The 21,255-nt window shown below is 42.1% G+C and overlaps 1 protein-coding gene and 1 long non-coding RNA gene across 2 annotated transcripts in view; one reads left to right on the plus strand and one right to left on the minus strand.

Moving 5' to 3' along the window:
• The first annotated feature begins 566 nt into the window (after nt 1-566).
• On the plus strand, nt 567-5,288 carry LOC307207589. Its single transcript, XR_013834750.1, has 2 exons — nt 567-2,258; nt 2,627-5,288. It is a non-coding gene; the product is annotated as an uncharacterized lncRNA (long non-coding RNA).
• Nucleotides 5,289-12,390: 7,102 nt separating this feature from the next.
• The window catches only part of ATP7A (ATPase copper transporting alpha), a 41,580-nt gene continuing 32,715 nt past the window's right edge, over nt 12,391-21,255 (minus strand). The window contains exons 15-23 of the mRNA XM_079961207.1: nt 20,701-20,895; nt 20,348-20,530; nt 18,906-19,119; nt 17,730-17,876; nt 15,878-16,020; nt 15,190-15,393; nt 14,981-15,098; nt 13,774-13,876; nt 12,391-12,811 (exon numbers count right to left, since the gene is read on the minus strand). Coding sequence (XP_079817333.1) covers nt 12,535-12,811; nt 13,774-13,876; nt 14,981-15,098; nt 15,190-15,393; nt 15,878-16,020; nt 17,730-17,876; nt 18,906-19,119; nt 20,348-20,530; nt 20,701-20,895 — 1,584 coding nt within the window. The 3' untranslated portion in view covers nt 12,391-12,534. The remainder of the gene's footprint in view (nt 12,812-13,773; nt 13,877-14,980; nt 15,099-15,189; nt 15,394-15,877; nt 16,021-17,729; nt 17,877-18,905; nt 19,120-20,347; nt 20,531-20,700; nt 20,896-21,255) is intronic.

Here is a 21,255-nt window from a genome sequence, read left to right on the forward strand (position 1 = left end):
TGTGTGTGTGTGTGTATGCCTGCCCAGCTGCAAAAATAGTGTTGAGGTCAACTTAAGATACCGTATTGGCCCAAATATAAGCCACACCTTTAAAATTGGAGAGGGGAAAAGAAAACTTACCGTATTTTTCGCCCTGTAGGACGCACTTTTTCCCCTCCAAAAATGAAGGGGAAATGTGTGTGCGTCCTATGGGGCGAATGCAGGCTTTCGCTGAAGCCTGGAGAGCGAGAGGGGTCGGTGCGCACCGACCCCTCTCGCTCACCAGGCTTCAGGAAGCTATCCGCAAGCCTTGGGAGCCCGCGGGAGTTGTTGCAGAGAGCTGCCTGCATCCCGAAGCCTGGGGTGCGCGCCCCGGGCTTCGGGCAGATGTCCGCAAGCCTGGGGAGACCGGCGCGACTTCCCACCGGGCTCCCTAGGCTTGCGGATAGCAGCCTGTTCTGGGGGCTGGGGTCGAGGGAAGCTCGGGCTTCCCTGGCTCCTGGGGGGGAAATAAATTTTTTTCTTTATTCCCCCCCCCCCAAACTAGGTGCGCCCTATGGGGTGAAAAATACGGTACCTGAATATAAGCCACTCCCTTCCTTGCTGCTCCTGGCTGCATATCGGGGGGGGGGGGGAGCCGCGCTGCGTTGCTGGTGGCCTTTCCTCTTCCTCGCTCTCTCCCTTCCTGGCCTTGGGGAAGAGGACAGGGGACTGCACGTGGGGAGGGTGACGCTTCACTGCGCTCCCGGCTGCATACCGTAAAGTTGAGAATATAAGCCACACTTTAACTTTTCAGGGTTGGAATTTGGGGGGGGGGAGTGAGGCTTATATTCAGACCAATATGGTAGTCATGGCTGCAACATTTGATGTGTGCTGCCCTGGCTTTTTTTGGAAAGGGTGGGAGGCAAATCTGAGAGCCAATGTGGGATAGTGGTTAGAGCAGGGGTTGTCAACCTGGTCCTTAGCGCCCACAAGTGGGCATTTCAGGATTCTAGGTGGTCAGTAGGGGGTTCTACGGCACAAGCTGAATCCTCCTTCTATCGAGCACTGGTGGGCGGTAAGGAAATTTTACCATCAAGAAAGATGCATTAGTGGGCGCTATGTATAAAAAAGGTTGACTACCCCTGAGTTAGAGGGATGGACCTGGGAGAGCAGGGTTCAAATCCCCACTCAGTCATGAAGCTCATTGTGTGTCCTTGGTTCAGTCACTACCTGTTAGCTGAACCTACTTCACAGGATTGTTGTGGGAAAACTAATGAGGGATGGGGAAAATCATGAAAGCCACCTTGAAGGAAAAGGTGGTGTATAAATGTAAAGAAATGTAAGTAAATAATAGTACTTAAGCCTGGCCAGCAGTTGCTGTACTTGTGAGCTTCTAGGGACCACTTTACATGCTACGCACAAATAGAAATGTTGAACAGCGTGGAGACTAGCAGTTTGAAACAAGACGAAGATGACAAGGCAGAGATGAGTGAGGTGGATCACTCCTTTAACCCCCACTCGAGGCAATAGGTCACCCATTTTAAGGAAGGAAAATTAGTTAATTTTTCCAAACAGATTTTACCCCAAATAGATTACAGTGGTACCTCGGGTTAAGAATTTAATTCGTTCTGGAGGTCCATTCTTAACCTGAAACTGTTCTTATCTTGAAGCACCACTTTAGCTAATGGGGCCTCCCACTGCTGCCGCCAAGTCGCCACTGCGCGATTTCTGTTCTTATCCTGAAGCAAAGTTCTTAACCTGAGGTACTATTTCTGGGTTAGCAGAGTCTGTAACCTGAAGCGTTTGTAACCCGAGGCACCACTGTACTCTAAAAACTCAACTGATTTAGGGCAGTGGAGGGTGCTTTTTGTGGGGTTTTTTTTGAAAATCCACATCACTTTATGGCACACACTTTCTGCTTATGATAGTAGGACCCAAAGTATATTTAGGAGATTGATCCTTATCATCCCACCCCTACAAGTTTTGAATGGAAAGGAACCAACAAATGTTTTCAGAACAAAACTGTACTACATATTACCTGATGAGAGCTTGTATTTGCTGAATTGAGCTTAGCAGAGGAAAGCTACCCTGTCAGTGCAAGGAAGGACAGCAGATGCTTCAAACTGTGCTCTAGTATCTAATCTATGTAGATTAAAGCAAAGGAAATGGATGTAGATATAGATAAGGCTTCCAACATGGGATTTGTGAAGGACAGATGTATACAGTACTCAGATTTTAACTATATGCACTCAAAAACTTTTATTTGCACAAATATAATACAGAGAGCTGGCACGCGGGTGGCGCTGTGGGTTAAACCACTGAGCCTAGGGCTTGCCGATCAGAAGGTCGGCGGTTTGAATCCCCGCGATGGGGTGAGCTCCCATTGCTCGGTCTCTGCTCCTGCCAACCTAGCAGTTCGAAAGCACATCAAAGTGCAAGTAGATAAATAGGTACCGCTCTGGCGGGAAGGTAAACAGCGTTTCTGTGTGCTGCTCTGGTTCGCCAGAAGCGGCTTAGTCATGCTGGCTACATGACCCGGAAGCTGTACGCCAGCTCCCTTGGCCAATAAAGCGAGATGAGTGCCGCAACCCCAGAGTCGGCCACGACAGCACCTAATGGTCAGGAGTCTCTTTACCTTTACCTAATACAGAGAGCAAGTGCACAGAATGGGACTAGCCAATGTGGTGCCTCCAACTGTTGGACTCCAGCTTCCATCAGCCTTGCCAGGTGGTCTATGGACAGGGATGATGGTAGGAGGAAGACCACAGGTCATCCATCCAAGGCTTAGTTAGTGGGTCATGGGCCAGTGATACCATCTTTCTTCTAATCTCTTCTTTTCCAATGATGATTAGATGACAGCAGTCAAGGTAAGAAAAGTGAGCAAAGCTGCAAGGGCAGGACTATAGCCACAGGAAGCCTGACTGGTTTATTTTTTATAAGAGCATTTTGCTTATAACTCTGAGCAAGTCCACCCTCCTCTCCTTTTGCCTTTTCACATTGTCGACATCAGGCTCTCCCAACTTTGTGCTCCTCTCCAGAGATTCAAACTAATCATCTCCAATGAACAAGGCCATAGTCCAAAAACATCTGGAGGGCACCATTTTGGAAATGGCTGCCTACATGTCCTGTCTATTGTAGATTTCCTTTAAGACATTGAAAATAGCAGCTCCTTGAGGGCTAGGGGACACTTGGGGAGGACAGGGAACACAGGGTTGTTTGTTTGTTATTATGTCTTAACTTGTCTTCATTTCAAAGAGGGGGAAATAGCAGCTCTTAAAATTATATTGCTATATGGTTCGAGGCAGTGGTTCTCTTTTCTAGGGGTATTCACAGGTATGCAGTACCAGCACCTCTTTTGTTGTTGTAAAAAAGTGTGGCACGTACTGCAACAACTTCATAGTGAGTACCAGCAGCTCTTTTTCTAGCAAAGAAAGCACAGGTACTGGGCAAAACAATCTGCTATCTACAGGAAGTCTACCTTGGATTGCTAGCTTTATAACCTGGGTTGCGCTGTAGTTTGGAAGCAGATTTTTTTGGATAGAACAAATTGCTTAAGTACCTAAAAAACCTTGCTGAATAAGGCCAAAGGCCCATCTCGTCCAGCTTGCTGTTCTCACAATACTCAAGCAGATGCCTCTATGAAAACTACAAGTGGAACCTGAGCACAAGAGCCCTCTCCCCACTTGTGATTCTCAGCAATGGATATGCAGAGGCACATTGTCTCCGACAGTACAGGAAGAATATAGGAAAGCTAACCCTAGCATGAATCCATTTGGCACCCATTTATACAGATACTAGTTAAGTGACGTGGTGCTTTGGGGTTGGCTTTTCATCCAGAAGGTAGAACCTCTTCCTTTTTTCCTTGCTCCCCTTCCTTTTCTTTCTAAATATATTGCAATGGGAAAGAATCCAAAAGTTCACAGGAGTGTTGCATTGTGCACTGTGATGGTGGTGTGACGCTAATTAAAGAATGTAATTTTGAATGGTGCTTAGCTAGGTGAGAGATTTCTGAACAGAAACAGATTGAATGAAACCAAAATGGGGCCCTTCAAACAAAAATCCACACACAACCAGTCTTGTAATGTTGTAATATAACATTTATAGAGCTGAAGGCACATTCTTGACAAGATTATAACTGTGGCATACCCACAAAATGTAAAATATTATGCATTAAAAGCAAATATTGCACAAAGTTGTTGGTTTTTTATTTTGTTTTACAGAGCGTATCCTGAAAATCAAGACATTACATATAGTCATGGCAAGAACTTATGATTTTTTCAGCTGAAAATTAAATGCAACCCAATGTGTACTCACAATAGTACTTTGTAGAACCCATAATCAGAGTCCCAAGGAGATGAAAGCATTTCTCGTTTCCTTAAAAAGGCAGGACAGCTTTAGAGGAGATTGGGAAAGGCCATTCTTATTGTCACAGGTGACCTACAAATCTGGGCTCACCCAAAACATTTGGAAGGTACCCCAAAAATAATAATGGGTGTGTGCACACTAAGCATGTTAGATTTGCTTACTGAGAAGTTGGGACCAGCAGTCGCAACAAACAAGTGAGCTGTCATGTAATTTGTAAAGCAACCTTCAGTCAAGTTTTCAGAAATCCTGGACCTGTGTAAACCACCAGTGAGTCACCTTTGTACTAAAATACCTACATATTTTATTTTTTAAAAAGCAATGGGAAAATGCTATGTAAGCTTCAACCATCTGCTCAGTTGCAGGAGTACACATACACACATCATGTGAGCATTGAACCACCAATGGAACTGCACTCACTGCATTTTGTTTAGATTATCTTACCTCCGTCCACTGGCCTTCAACTGGTAGGTTGGGACCTGCTAGTGGGTGGTGGCCCAATCCAATATGGGTTGCAACAGGAGCACTGCCACCATGCAAACATATGGCAAAAGATTAAGAAATGGGTCCCCAAATGAATGTTCATGTTAGAAGTAGGTCCTAGGTCTGAAAAGGTTGGAGAGCCCATCAATACTGCATATTTGCAGCAGATGGATATAAACCAGTGACATCACCAACCCAACTCTTATCTGAAAGCAGTTTTTCATTTTTTAAGAAAATGTAATTGCTTTTAACAGTCACACCTAAAAAGAGAGAGATGGGTGTACATTTAACTGAATAAATTTACATGTAGCGCTTTAAAAAACTAACAAGGTAGACATCCAACTTGGCAAAACAGGGAGGGGAGGACAAGACAGATGATTAAATCAGCATTCAGTTTGCCAGCCAGCCAAATGTGATCTAGAGGAAAGGGAAGCCCTAACTTGCATTTATGTCTGGATTTACTTTTTGGCTAGTAATTTAAATGAAGCAGACAGCAGAACATCTTGCCTAACAATGGAAAAGAGCAATAAATAAATCAAATAAAATGTAAATGCATAGCTTTTTCTGTAGCTTTTTTAAAATAGCTTTTTTGATATTTTAACACACATGAGTTAACATAAAACTGTAAATAAATGAAATGTGCTCAAGACAGGAAACAAACCATATTTACAGGCAGAGTACATTTTATCGGACTCACTTGCTAGATCATCACCTTGCCGTGGTGAGTGGGCTTTCACGTTCCTATGACCCTTGTGAGAGAAGCTGTTGGAAGCCTTGGACTCTCAGCAGGGTCACCCAAGGCTGTAAGGTCAAAGGGAAGGAGCTAAGCAAATAAGGATCCAAGAAGTGCGCAACGGCAGAACAGGCAGAAGATAACAAGTGGCATGTTACAACGGCTGTGAAGGTGGATGAAGGCTGCAGCAGATAGGAATCTAGCAGTCGTCGTGATACTCATGCCATCGGAATAGAGCCTTGCTGCAAAGACTGTGTCATGGTCAGCACACACTGATCTACACACATAAAACAAATTCACACACAGGCATCTTTCAAAAACCCATCCCAAACCCCCCAAAGTCCCATGGTGATTGGCAATGGTAATGCGGGCAGGACCATGAAATCTGGAAGCCCCTAGTCATAAACTGGCACATGGGTGGTGAATACAGATTCAGTTGTTCTGACTCAAGGAATGAGGCAGTTGAGCAGCTCAGCAGCTGTATCCATGACTGAGCAGCCCTTTTTAGGATCCACTCTGCTCACCCTGAAAAGGAGGAGGGGCTAGAAAATGCCCTAGACTTAGTCTACCCTGCAACGTTTTAACATTGATATTGAAGTGCTTCAAGACTCTCGAAGAGCAGATGAGGGACAACTGAAGGAAGAAAAAGGAAAGGTCTATCTGAACAAGAACATCGAAAAATGGGGTAGGCTTCGCTATCAAAAATGATCTTGTGAAGCTCTTGTCAGAAGTCCCTACCGGCATTAATGAGCAACTGTCAACCATTTGAATAAAGCTCACCAAAAACCAACAGGCTACTATTCTAAGTGCTTATGCACCAACACTGGATGCCAATGAAGACATTAAAGAAAACATTTACTCTCAACTGGATACCATCCTATCAGAGACACCTAAGTCCTCCTGGGTGATTTTAATGCAAGAGTTGGGCAAGATTTCAATCTGTGGCCTGGGACTATTGAAAAAGGAGGAGTTGGCAACAGCAACCAGAACAGAATCTTACTTTTGACTATATGTGCAGTACACAACCTTGATATTACTCATTTCTGGGTTTGAACTCCTCAGGTTCCAAGTAGTTCAAGAACTAAGCTGTTCAAAAACTGAGGTACCACTGTATTTTCCCCCCACTTTGAACTGTATTTATCCCCGCCACCCGTGGTGATTTTCTTGAGTCAATATGAGAGTACCCCTAAACATTTTTTTTAGAAAAATAGCACTAAGTTATACCATAAAATTATATATCAATGGAAAGACAATTTAATGAAGAATGTAATGCAATAACTTTTATGAAGGATTATTTATTACAACAGCAGTCATAAAGAAGAAACATGAAACACACAGAAAAAAATGAGATATACAGGTTAAATTGCCGTGTTGGCACTTTGCGATAAATAAGTGGGTTTAGGGTTGCAGTTTGGGCACTCGGTCTCTAAAAGGTTTGCCATCACTGTCTTAGACTATGTAATTGTCCAAGCTGAAGATCACTGTGGTGTGCTCCTTACCAGAGCTATGACAAGTTCCGACAACTGCTGGACAGATCACCAATTAATACGCTCCACAACGGCTATCAAGATACCTCAATGCAGGCCTCAAGGAAGGAAACAAAGGTGCAAAGTGAACACTGAAGCTCTTCAAGATCCTATTAAGTGGGATTGCTTCCAAATGACTTTTAAGGACCATCTTTTTTCAGAGTTCCCTGATAACAATGAGGAATACTGGACCAAGCTAAAAACATCCATTATTGCAGCCTGTGAACAAACTCTTGGATACCAAACCAAGAAACACCAGGACTGGTTTGATGAGATGGCAGTGAGATTGAACGCATTACTGACAAGAAAAGGGAGGCCTTTCAGATCTGGCATAGAAACTGCGCCACTAAGATAGAAACTGCGCCACTAAGAAAAAAACCTATGCCAACGCTAAGGCTGAGGTTCACAGAGGAACCAGAAAACTAAATAACACCTGGTGGATAAAAAAAGCTCAAGAGATCCAGCACTTAGCTGACACTCATGATGCACAGAGTTTCTTTAAAGCCACAAACACCATCTATGGGCCAATAAATCATGACATATGCCCTCTACACTCAACAGATGGTACTACACTTCTGAAAGATAAAGAAGCTATTCCACTTTGCTGGAAAGAACAATACCAGCATCTCCTTAACCACAACTCTGCCATAGCTGCTGAGGTCTTCTCAAAATTTCTGCAAAAACAAATCAGAGATCAGCTTGCAGTATCTCCAAATCTGGGAAAGTTGTGTACAGTTATTAACCAAATGAAAAACAACAAAAACAGAAGACCTGATGGGATACCTGCCAAAGTCTTCAAAGTGGGCGGAATTGAACTTACACAACTTCACAAGCTCATCAAAAAAATCTGGGAGAGAGAAGAGATCCCACTTATAAACGCCATCCCCAACTCCAAGAAAGATTCCATCAACGGTGTCTCTGAAAAGTTTTACACATCACTTGGGAATACCCTCGAACTAATGCCAGTGCACTGGAAGAAGCAAAGATCACCAGTGTCGAAGCAATGATTCTTCAACATCAACTTTGTTGAACTGGTCATGTTTTGCAGATAACTCATTATTGTCTTCCAAAGCAATTACTCTATTCCAAACTTAAAAATGGAAAGCATAATGCCGGTGGTCAACAAAAGAGGTTTAAAGACTCTCTCAAGGCAAATCTTTAAAAATGTGGTATAAACGCCGAAAACTGGGAAACACTGGCCTGCGAGTGCTCCTTTTGGAGAATAGCCTTTACCAAAGGTTTCATGGAGGATGAAAGGGAGAAACGTGCTAGGAGGAAGGCACGCTTGGCAAACCCTCACCATGATCAACTCCCATTTGGAAACCTCTGTCCCCACTGTGGAAGGACGTGTGAATCCAGAATTGGCCTTCACAGTCACTTACAGACACTGCTAAGACCGTGTTCATGGAAGACAATCTTACTCGGCTATGAGTGATTGCCAAAGAAGAAAGAAGAAGACATTTTATCGGAACACTATACAATCAAGACAGTAAAGTAATTTTGGTTCTTTGAATTAAAGCCAAGTATAAGCTATTATTCACAAAGCATCAAGATGAACATTCCAAAAAAGTTTAGCAAATCACACATAGAAAGGGAAGACACACTGGGTGGGCTTCTGCATCAAGTATGTGATAGCAGTACATTTCAAACCACCACAGAATGATAGAATTGTAGGGTTGGAAGTGACCCCAAGGGACCCCCTACAATGTAGATAAAATCTACACACTAACTCTGCTGCTGAGGAAACAGTGCCTTTGGATCCTCTTTCATTTTTTTAAAAAATAGATTTTATTAAAGCTTTCTCATAATACAACTAGATAAAAGAAACTTAAAAAAAGAGAGAGAAAGAGAAAAGCAGAGTCCTCTGTCAAAGGAAGCTTGTAACTTTTGTCTCACACAGGATGTAGTGAACTCTCCCAGCTCCCACCTGGGAGCTTTCCTTTCTTCTCCCAGTCTCTAACCCTGAGAGTTAGAGTCTTCCTTTCCATGCCTCTCGGTCAGGGTTCTTCCACCAATTATCTACTACCTTCGTGTGTATGTAATCCTTGAACCCCAATAATGTCCCAGAGCAGAGGAAACCAAAGATGAAAAATAAAGATAGAGAAGAAAGAAGATAAAACACATCCTCTTTCAGATCTTTTCTGTAAGGAAGCCACTAAAATACACTATCCTATTTCTTGGCCAGTAGCCCTTAAGAGGACAGAGAGGAAACCAAATCTAACAGCTTGCAGTGAAACATTATGGATTCTACCTTCTATTTTCTGCCACAAGAGACACAGAGAAGACTGGAAGATTGTTATGACATGATCATGAATGGCAAATGCTAGTAGCTCATCTCCTGCCAAAAGATAGCACCTACTCCCACAACTTATCTTGTGAATGATCAAAGCTATGTGACAGCTGAAATCCTGTAAATGTTTCATCAAAACATGTCACAAATATTTTTCGAAGGGGGAAAGTGCAGATTTGTTCAGCCTCGAAAAACAAAAACATCCACTGTCAACTGATACAGACCCGACTGTGTGGTCCTCCACACCAATTCTCTGGTTTCTCCCTAGCTATAATTCAACTTAGATATCAACCCTTTCAATACAAGCCTTGACATATAATTGTTGCTCCAAAGGAAGAAAACTGTAATACTTCTGGGACAGGCATAGGCAAACTCGGCCCTCCAGAAGTTTTGGGACTACAATGCGCATCCTCCCTAGCTAACAGGACCAGTGGTCAGGGATGATGAGAGTTGTAGTCCCAAAACATCTGGAGGGCTGAGTTTGTCTATGCCTGTTCTAGAATAATACCATTTATCAGGCAACAAACAGGAACTAAACTGAGGTATCGTATGGGTCAGATTTTCTTGAGGTGGCAGGACAGGAAGTTAATGGCTCTTCACTGCAGGCTTAACGGGCAATGAAACTGCAGAGCAAGTAAAGTGGATATTTATTCAGGCAAGTAAAGGCTCCCAGACTGGCATGCCATTATAATTTTAAAATATCTGTTTCTCAGAGTGAAGCCATCACCAGCTCTGCTTTAATAGGCTGATTCCATCAGAAAGAAATCGGTTGCTCTTTCCAACAAATATTTCAAGCATGCTTTGTGTAAATTACAAGGGAGGGGAGAATATAACTTCAAGGGCAGAACAGTGAGATGCAGAAAAATAAATTTCCAAGATTTCTGTTTCACACAGATCAAACATCAAAAACTATTTTCTGTAACCCCCCCTCAGTATATTTCCATCATTATTACTATTCTGAAACGCAACATGATTGTGAAAATATTTCATTGAGCTTTCCAGCCACTATTGGGCAGTCAATATAACGTTCTATGGTCAGTTAAGCTGCAGTCTTACAAACATTTCTAGTTTAAAGATTTTTAAAGCACACAATTTTCTTAGTTTCAAATACACATATTTTTTCACCACTCTTGCCAGTGGTGTTTGATGGCTGGCACAGGACCCAACACTGGCATCTAACATGCCAGGGGAAAGGGGGCAAATTGACAGAAAGGGGCCATTGGCCCTTGCTTTTCCTTTGAAGCCAGCCCCACTCCCTTTTCTGGTAAACCCAGTCTCTTGAGCCAAACTGAGGCTGCAAAGGGTGAGTGGCCACATAACTTCCAAGGAGAAGGGCCGGTGCTGGCCAGCATGATTCCTGAATGTGGGACAGACCTGCACAGGGTATGTGCCAGAGAGGGTCAGGATTCTGAGTCAGATGATTACTTACTCCCTGGCAGTGGACTTTCACTGATATACTTTCTGCACTCTTATTATCCCATCATGACCTAGGGTGGGAGTGAAACAGCTGCAGTTTGGTTTCATTTCCCCCCTAAGTATGGCTTTAGGAATGCAATTAATGACTAAAACTGGTGCATTAATGCCCCTGCAGGTCAAGAACAAGAGCCCCGGTGTTTTCTGAACCGTGGTCCTCTCTCTTGCTACTTTAAACTCTATAAAAATGCCTCTATTATCAGGTTAAAGGACTCTACAATGTATGTCTTCAACCACTGTTCAAACATCAACATGGCAATATTCACTCCAAAGGATTATAATCTAAGACCTGCTGAACTGTAAACATGGTGAGAAACGTGGGCAAACCTAGCGCAAATCTCTTTAAAAGTTAAATAATATAACAAATGTATTTTAAACTCTGTGATGAGGGGAAACGAAACAATAGCTTCCCATCAATGCAGAACCCGCACTTTGGCTTAGCACTGCCTTCCCAACCCTTACGCCCTCGAGATGTTCTGAACTGCAAAACTCCTGACAGACCCAAGCCAGCAAAGTTGTAACTGTAGGGGTAGCATTGCGACAACCATGACAATTTTTAGTTGAGCAAAATGGAAAAGAAATTAAAAGTTCCAAGACGAAATTTTGTGATCTGCTCAGAAATAAATAAATAAAGAATGCTCAGGAGCCTTAAAAAAAAAAAACCTAAACAAAAAAACCTCAAACTCGAAATGCAAGAATGGGAGCTCCCTGAAAGCGCTGGAGGAAAACACATCTTTTTAAACTCTGCAGTTTCAAACATCTCAAACTCACCAGCATACATCTCAGATCACAGAATCATAGAACTGGAAGGAACCGTGAAGGACATCTAGTCCAACCTGCTGCAATGCAGGAATATTTTTGCCCAACATGGGGCTCAAAACCCACGACCCTGAGATTAAGAGTCTCATGCTCTGCCGACTGAGCCACTCCATCTTTATGAAGTTACAAAGACATAGACCTTTGAGTAATGAAAAACATCACAAGGCATGGCCCTGACTCCTTGATTCTTTGTGTGGCAGTGGCTGTGGCAAGAGTGGAGCTCCTCTATACACTTGAAAGCACCGTTCTCACCAGTAGCCTCGGGTGAGTGCACTGAATTGTCTATAGCTCTGTGGCTGGGATAGGGGGGAGAAACAAATAATGGGAATTATTTCCTTTTTTTTTTCTTCAAATAATGGGAAAACCTGTGTTGCAATGTTTTCTGAAAAATGCCATTTTACACATAGCAAATTAGGAAGAAATTATGAAGACAACCATTACAAAATAAGGCACATCTGTGTTTAAAAAAAAAGGAAAGGAAAAAAGAAATCATGGTTTCTATCCTTACTTGTTCACACTCTATAAAATAATGTCGCGTTGCATGTAAAGACATGGCCTAGAAACCATGGGCTGGTGACTGCCCTTTCACAATCCCAGCAGCTCAGCAGTGTCTTGCTCTGCACTGGCTTCCAGTGCATACTGTGGCTTGTGAGTGTTGGTTTTGGATAAGCTCTGGCTTGCTAATACTGGCAAAGCACTGCAGAAACTGCCAGCCTCTTGAGTTAGAAGTGATTTTGGGGGGTGGGGTGGGGATATAATTGCCCTGGTCAACTGAGCAATTGAAATCCAATTCAAAACGATCGGAAACACAGTGCAGCTGGTCAGCCTCCAGAATAGATCAGTGCATGAAGAGAGACCAAGTCCACTTCTCAGCAAAAAGAAGACTTTCAGAGAATTGTGTCATCTTCCTCCCGTGAATCTACAACTAGAAGGGAGTGCTTATCTGGCTCACTGAGGACTATGCTGCTGAGGGACCGCTTGTCAGAGAAGAGGGAGTTTAAGGAAGCTCGGCTGTAAGTGACAATTCGGTCCATGAGGTTCAGCTTTGGAGATCTTGGTCCAGTTTCATCAATTCCAATGTGGACACTGATTTCGGAAGGGCTCTTCTGCCTCACCTGGCCATGGGTACGCAGTTCATATTTCTCACAGGTAGGTTTCTTATAGCTAAAGGGAAGGGAAAATGCACAAAAATCACGTATGCATTAGTTTGAAACAGGGTTGCAATTTAATCATTCAGTTAATAATTATTAAAGCTTGTAGTCTTGACTCTAGATGATAACCTAGAGGCTGAGAGGGAGGGTGTGTCAGAAGGAAGATGAATTGATATTGATGTTTATATATTCGTAACTTTGTATTAATGTAACATTTTTATATGTAACTGTGTGTTTCTGTAATATTTTGTTTTAAGTTGTCTATTCTGTACCCCTCTTAAAGAGATTTTTAAAAATATATTAAGAGGTACAGAAATTAAATAATCTATAATCAAATCAAACTGTGCCAGTTTCCTCCCGTGACTGGCTCCAGAGGTGCCCAGCTACAGTATCATCCATAACCAGAACAGACCAGGCTGAGGAGCCAGACTGTTCTCTATGTTGCCTGCAATGTCTTTGTGCAAAGGGAGGAATTCCTAACTGGGATGGAAGTGTGGATATAAAGTCTCCTTCTCTTAAAATGCTGCCCCGGGGCTGAGGAGGACAAAGTGGGAATGTGAAAACCATGGAGTTCAGCAACTAACAGTATTTGTTAGTCTGGATAGACAACTTCAATTTGATCCCCAATTTAACCAAGGATCAAATCAGTAATTAGGCTAATGAGCTCAATCAACAATAACTGCAAAAATTGGCATGCTCTATATAGAGTTGTGATGAGGCTGAATGAGACAAGCAATGCATTAAAAATACATTATTGAAAGCTCACTGAACTGAACAGCAGTTATGGGGCAGGGGATTCTTCTGGAAAACTGCAGGCACAGGTAAGTCCTACCTGAATTTTCAAAAGGTAGGACAGAGCCCAGCTTGCTGGTTATCCTCTTTGGAAGAGCAAATTATTTTTCTCAAAATGCAACCATGGATTTCACAAGCAAGTCATGAAAGTAAGAAGGAGAGGCTTGAGGATACTGTACTTACAATTTTAGCAGCAGAGAAGACAACACAACAGAAACGGAAGAGGCAGCCATTGCTGCAGAGCCCATCCAAGGCTGCAGAACCAAACCAACTGGAAGGAAGACACCTGGGGAGGGAAATTGGAAATAACTCTAGGGGAAGTTAAAGAACAAAGTCACACACATGATTCTGAAATGCATTTAAAAAAAATCAAAGCATGTTAAATTAGTGTTTATGTAGGGGGCAAAGCAGAGCTGAAGGCAAAACCCAAGTTTAGGATTTATGGACTTGCAGAGGACCTAGCTAGAGTGTCAACTGTAGAGTTTTGTAACACTGCATGTTTAATCAAACAGCTGGAATTAGAACTGTCTGGAAACTGCAGCTGGTCCAAAGCAAGGCCAGCTTGACCATTTATGGTCCATTTACTTTTCCCATCACTTTTTAATTGGTTTTAACCTTTAAACTCATAAATGTGTTGGAATCAGGTTTTTTCTCATGTGTACCTGCCTACCCATTGCTTAAGGCCCTCTTCTGAAGTTCAGCTCACTCAAATAACTTTGGGTTTTGGGGCAGCATGCAAATGCCAAAAATTAAGTAAGTAAGTAAGTAAGTAAGTAAGTAAGTAAATCTAATCCAGTTTGTTCAGCCCAGACACTGAGGTCCAGTTCTGAGGGCCTTCTGGCAGTTCCTCATTGTGAGATGTGAAGCTACAGGGAACCAGGCAGAGGGCCTTCTCAGTAATGGCGCCTTCCCTGTGGAACACCCCCCCCATCAGTTGTCAAGGAACTATACAACTTTCAATAGACATCTGAAGGCAGCCCTGTATCAATAAGTTTTTAAAGTCTGAAATGTCAGTATTTTTTTATATTCTGTTGGAAGCTGCTCAGAGTGGCAGGGGGAAACCCAGTCAGATAGGTAGGGTATGTATGTATGTATGTATGTATGTATGTATGTATGAATGAATGAATAAATATTGGAAAAGCTTCCCTTTTTTCTACCCACTATAATTCGCATGAACATTTAAGAATGAGTTTGGGTATCAGTTGCAACCCTTAACATTCTTCTTTCTGTGCAACATATTTATATCAACTGCAGCTTTCTTCTTTTTCTCACACACAAATTTCTCCCACATAAGGAATTGTTAATTGATATATACTTGCAATTAATGTTCCATGGAAGAAAAAAAAATGCAATATTATACATATTGTCAAAGTCCAGAATCATCACATACCAGCTGCTACAGGAACTCCGACAAGATTGTAAATGAGAGCAAAGACAAAGTTGATTCGTATCCTTTTAACAGTCTTCCGTGATAAATCTATGCTTGCCACCACATCCAGCAAATCATTCTGCCAAGTAAGAATTAACAAGACTGGTTACATTGGTGGCATAATTTGTTTTACATTGAATTAAGGGTCTTCACTCTATCCAATCACTTACCCTAATCAAAACCACATCTGCTGCCTCAATGGCCACATCTGTGCCTGTGCCAATGGCAATTCCAACATTAGCCATGGCAAGAGCAGGGGAATCATTGATCCCATCCCCCACCATTGCTACCCGTTTCCCTTCATCCTGCAGTTGCTTTACTTTGGCAACCTTGTGGGAAGGAAGGACTTCAGCAAACACTTTAGTGATGCCAACCTGAAAAAGAAAAGGAAGTCCAAAATCACACCAGAAGATTCCTCAGACACAAAAAAATACAGCTGTTAAGAATAATGAGTTCTGTGGAACTACAAGATTCTCATCTTGGAAGAACATTCCCCCAACAATGAGTGGCATTGCTCAGAAATATCAAAGCATTATTTAACTCAGTACATCTCAAGCGATCTGATGCTGTAGACCAGCAATCCCTGCCTCCAAATGTTCCAGGGACCAGTAGCATATCTGGTCCCTGAAGCATCCCACCCAACCTGAGCTGTGGTGGAGTCACCAGGGACTGACAGCTGGTGGCTCTCAGAACCTGCCTGTGGACCACCACTTTGAGTAGCACTGATTTAACTGATGCTCTGATGACTGAATAAGTAATCTACTGCATTTTTTAAAATTGAAGGGGGGAACCTTTGGACCTTGTAGGCATTAGGAAAATTGCCTGAAGCAAGGCAAGCTAACATATGGAACAGCTTACCTGAGAGGCAATAGACCTGGCTGTTTTGCTGTTATCACCAGTCATCAGAACAACTTCTAAACCCATAGCCTTCAAAGTACGGACTGCCAGCTCTGCTTCAGGTTTCACAGTATCAGCAATAGCTACCAAGCCACAGAGTTCTCCTAGACAGACATGAATATGTTTCCATTAATCCTCTTTGTTTTCTGAAGAGAACAGAAAGACTATTTTTTCCTCTTTCCTTCACCCCCCCCCCCTTTCTCCTTCCACCCACAGGGCATTGCACAAATTTAAAGATGGGCTGTTCTTCTCACTTTCCAAGGCAGTGATACTGGCTTCCTGGGGGGAAAGCTTCCAGAAAGTTTCCCAAAGCCCTAGAACTATTGGTATTTAGCTTGTCTTACATGCAGAACACAAAACTTTAAAAGTTACGCTTTAAATATTTTAAATACGCTTCAGGTTACAGACTCCGCTAACCCAGAAATAGTGCTTCAGGTTAAGAACTTTGCTTCAGGATAGAACAGAAATCGTGCTCCGGCGGTGCAGCGGCAGCAGGAGGCCCCTTTAGCTAAAGTGGTGCTTCAGGTTAAGAGAAGTTTCAGGCTAAGAGCGGACCTCCAGAACGAATTAAGTACTTAACCCGAGGTACCACTGTATGCCACATTTCATGCCCTACTTCCCCCCCCTCCCTCCCTCTCTCTCTCTCTCCCCCCCCCAAAAAATCTCAAATAATATTTCTAATAGCCAAACCTATCTGAATCAAGGTTCTGTGGGAATCAATAATGCACATTAAATGTTATATGCAAATGCATTTAGTGGCAGCTTTACTTGGAAAGCATTTTAATGGAAGTAATTGTAAATACACACAGGTCCTGCTTTGCAAACATAATCTGTTCCTGTGAAATGGTTTGTAAGGCGGGTGCTCACATACCAAGCTCCATTCCTTCCTAGGGAGAAAACCACAACATGCCCCCAAATTGTTTAAATAAAACCCAGTAAAACCATTAACAACATTACTATAATGAATAAAATCACAAACACTGTTACAATTAAACTACGTACCTGTATTTGTTCAACAAGAAAGCAACGAAACACAAGTCAAACACAGTTTTGTGGCACAAAGACTTGACAAGGGAGGAGGGGAATGGGGATTTTTCGGTGAATGCAATTGTGTATCTGTAAATTTGTCTCTCCGTATATCTGTCTCTCTGATTGTTGTTCGGATATCTGATTCAAGGCATTCACTTGGTAATGTTAGGTTACAAATCCTTCATGTGTAGATACCTGAAGACTTGATAACAAGTGTTTACATACTGGGACCTGTGTGTATTTTAAGACACAAGTCAATTGAAAATACTTATTTACATTGCTTAATATTTAAAGGAAAATGACACTGGATAGGATTACTGTACTGCTTTGTGTTTATATTTATTATAGGAATAGTCAACAGGGAAAAAGAAGTTAAGAACAATGTTAGACCTGCCAGTTTGACAGGATTTGTAGCCACACATTAGATTATCTATTAATATTATGAAACAATTCATTTTGAGAACTTGAATATTTTATATAGAAAAATATAGCATACTGTAAGAACAGGAGAAGAACCTGCTGGATCAGACCAATGGCACATCTAGTGTAGCATCCTGTTATCATATTCTGCTCTCATGGTTAGTAGCCTTTTGATACCTGTCTCCTCCACAAATTTGTCTAATTCTCTCTTAGAGCTCTCTTTTATCTGTCTTGAAAATATTTTGCTCCTTAATGCTTGAAGTACAACTTTTTCAGTCACTGGTTACTCCTCAGCTGCGTTCTTCCCTGCCTTTTCAGTGTATTACACATAAAATCCAATCCTAACCCTCATTATCAAGCTTACCATCCACAGCCACAAGAACAGCAGTGCGACCTCGACGTTCGTGCTCAATCATGGCATTATCAACTTCATTTCTGACAAGCAGACCATTTCTAGACATCCACTCCCGGTTTCCAATTAGAACAGAATACTTGTGGGAACCCCAAGTAGCTGAAAGGAAAATATTACTGCAGTTTCCGAGAAACAGGTGACCTGCTAGTTACACACTACTGCTGATGCATGCTAAGTTTGCAGGAGCATTTACTCATGGCTATTCATGAACATTTATTCACTAGGGACCTATGGCTAGGGACCACAGGTGTGTGGTCAGAATTATCCAGATTATGCACTTGTGCAACAGTGTGCTTACAGCTGAGCTACATGAGCAGCATAGTCACACGGTACAACTTTAGTTGGGACTGTATTACTTCAAGCTCAAGGGTAGGGGAAATTGCATGTTTGAAGGCACTCCCAATGTATTCGAGTCTAGTTTTAATCCTGACAAAAGCTTATTTGGGGGTGGGGAGGGAGAAGATTCAGATACACATCTGTCCTGATCTCCAGTAAGAGATGATTCAGTCCAGTGAGAACCGCAACACATTTCTCCCACTTGGAATGCCTTGCAATACTTTAAATTGCTAAAATAAGGGAAATAGTTGACTAAACAAAACTAAAAGCAAGTGAGAGATGCTGCTCCAGGTAGGAAAATATACTAACATACGGCTCCACTGAGTTTTGGGCTAGCATACACCCCATTTTACTCTCTTCCTCATGCAAAGATAGACAACTGAAAGCTTTCACTTTTGATGCCAAATAAAAGGCAGTTCCCCAATACAGCTGAACTCAAGAAACCAGTTTATAGGAAACCAAAAGCTGGCACTTTCAGTTGTGCTTAAAGGAGGGAAAGAGGTAGTGTATGCACTCAAGGCTTACTTCATCTCATTCTTGTGACACTAAGCCACAGTTACATCGGAAGTGGATAAGAATAAAGAAGATCAAGAGGAAATTGCCCGTTTCCCTCAGAGCTTTTACAAGGCACAATTTAAAACTATTGGGCTGGTATTTTACTTTTTTAAAAGCAAAGGAGACATCAAATCCCACCCTCAGTGGAAGAGAAAGGCTAATGCACCTCTACCAACAGATGCCGAAACAAGGCTTCTGCTTACATGAAGCACATTTGACAGATTCATCTCAACTTACTTGGCAACTGCTCATCAATAATCAAGGAGGGATGCATAATTTCCTCAGTCTTCTCATCCATTTTCACAAGGGCTGAATTCCTGACATTGTTCTCTTCCATGGTCTCACTCCTGCTGCACAGCAGGGCTTCAATATTGGTGACTTTACAGCTAATGCCACAGCCAGGGACTACTTGAAAATCAGTACAAGTTCCAAGGGTGTCTGTGTCCAATTCCTAAAGAGAATATATAATCAGATAGTGCTTGGGATTTGGTAAATGCATACTAGACTTTAAAAGTCATTCTGCAAAAGCATATACACATCCAAGATTGTAATGCGAGAAACTGAGCCTTCAGAGTCATTGGCCCAGTCCTGTGGAACACACTGCCACTAAGGATTCAGCAGGTGCCATCTGTGCCAACTTTTAAATGTGTGAAAACTTTTCTGTTACACCAGGCCTATGAAGGCAATAAGGAGTATACCCCCCCCCCCATAATGGCCTATTGATACTTGTATTTAATTTCTTTTTTCTTTTAACTAGTTTTAAACTTTTTTGTTTTTTTTGTTTTTAAATTGTTGTAAACTGCTGTGATATATCTTTATGATGCAGTGGTATATCAATATTTTTATAAATAAATAATACATAGTAGGTTGAGGGAACAAAAGTACAAAGGAGCTTAAGACTAAAGAGGTGCTAAGAAATAATCACATATTTGTAAGACCTGTAAATAATGAGGCTCTTCAGAAAGCCAAGTGAGGTTTATTAATTTCAGTGGGTCTTCTCTGAGCAGAACATACGTTATATACAACCCCATAGATTTCTAGACAATTCAGAATTGTGTACACAGAGCTGTATTAATTATAATTATTTAAATATAATTCACTAAGTAAAATGAACCAGTTACTAAAAATATACTGCAGTAAATATCATTGTGGTGCCCACTGGCTTACATTGTTATCCCACCCTTGTTCCAAGCAGCTCAGGGTGGCATGCACGATTCTCTCTCCACCCCAACCCTCCCCATTTGATGACATCCTGATAACCATCCTATGAGGCAGATTAAACTAAAACAGAGCAATTGGGTCAAGGTAACCAAGTGAGCTTCATGTGTTAGTGGATATTTGAACCTGGGTGGCCCCATCCCAGTATGACATGCTGAGAGAGACTGTAGGCGCACATCCCTCTGCTGGTCAGAATATTGCCGCTGTTCCTTTACCTCAGAGCATGCTATGAGTTCCAAATCCTGTACTCATGAACTCTTACTCCAGAGAGAAATCTGAAGACAAAGACAGCCTTACCATGTCACAACATTTCCAGATAAGGTGTGAATATGTAGCAAATGTGGTTATTTCACTGCATGGCAGGAAAGTTCAGACATGGCTGTATGTCCCCCACAATTAAGTTGGTGCTTGGCAGATAGTTAAGAGGGTGAATCAAGAAATCTCTGTATTAGCTCCTCTACCTGTTTGCAGTATTTGGTAATAGCTGCTCCCAGGGGGTGCTCACTGTTGCTCTCAGCGGTTCCCACTAGTGCCAAAATCTTATTGCGTGGCATCCGGTTACTCTCCACTAGGATCTTCACCTGCATCACCACTGGAGTTCCATGGGTGATGGTCCCTGTCTTATCAAATACCACAACCTTAACCTGTAAAAAGAACGCAAACCACATTAGTAGCCAAGCGCTTTCTGTACCCCCCCTTTTTTTGCAGACTAAAGTCATACAAGCTTTGTTTGGGGAAAGATGAAGTTAACCAGATCCTTTTTAGAAACATGACAGTTTGTGGCCAAACTGCAAAGGAAAGTCTGATTTCTTACCTTGTGAGCCATCTCTAGAGGTTCTCCACCTTTGATCAAGATGCCATTTTGTGCTCCTACACCAGTACCCACCATCACAGCTGTTGGGGTTGCTAGTCCCAAAGAACAAGGGCAAGCAATACAAAGCACTGTAATGGAGGCTTGGAAAGCAAAGCGGATTATCACTTCGTCTTTGGAAATGCTCTTATTGTACCCCTATTGACAAACAAACAATTAGTTGCTTAGGTATGAACAAGGGTTGCTCACAAGAAAAAATACAGCTTATTCTAAGGCAACTTTGACCACTCACTAACTGGCTCACAAATTTATTTAGGGCTTAATTCGAAGTGTGGTGCTGACCTACAAAATTCTGTGTGGCCTGTGCCCCACTTATCTATGGGACCACCTCCACTTCAAGGCCAACCTAAATCAATATACAGGTGAAACTTGAAAAATTAGAATATTGTGGAAAAGTTCATTTATTTCAGTAATTCAACTTAAAAGGTGAAACTAATATATGAGATAGACTCATGACAAGCAAAGCAAGATATGTCAAGCCTTTATTTGTTATAATTG

This window comes from Podarcis cretensis, assembly GCF_951804945.1.
Source record: "Podarcis cretensis genome assembly, chromosome: Z".
In the NCBI taxonomy this organism is placed as follows: Eukaryota; Metazoa; Chordata; class Lepidosauria; order Squamata; family Lacertidae; genus Podarcis; species Podarcis cretensis.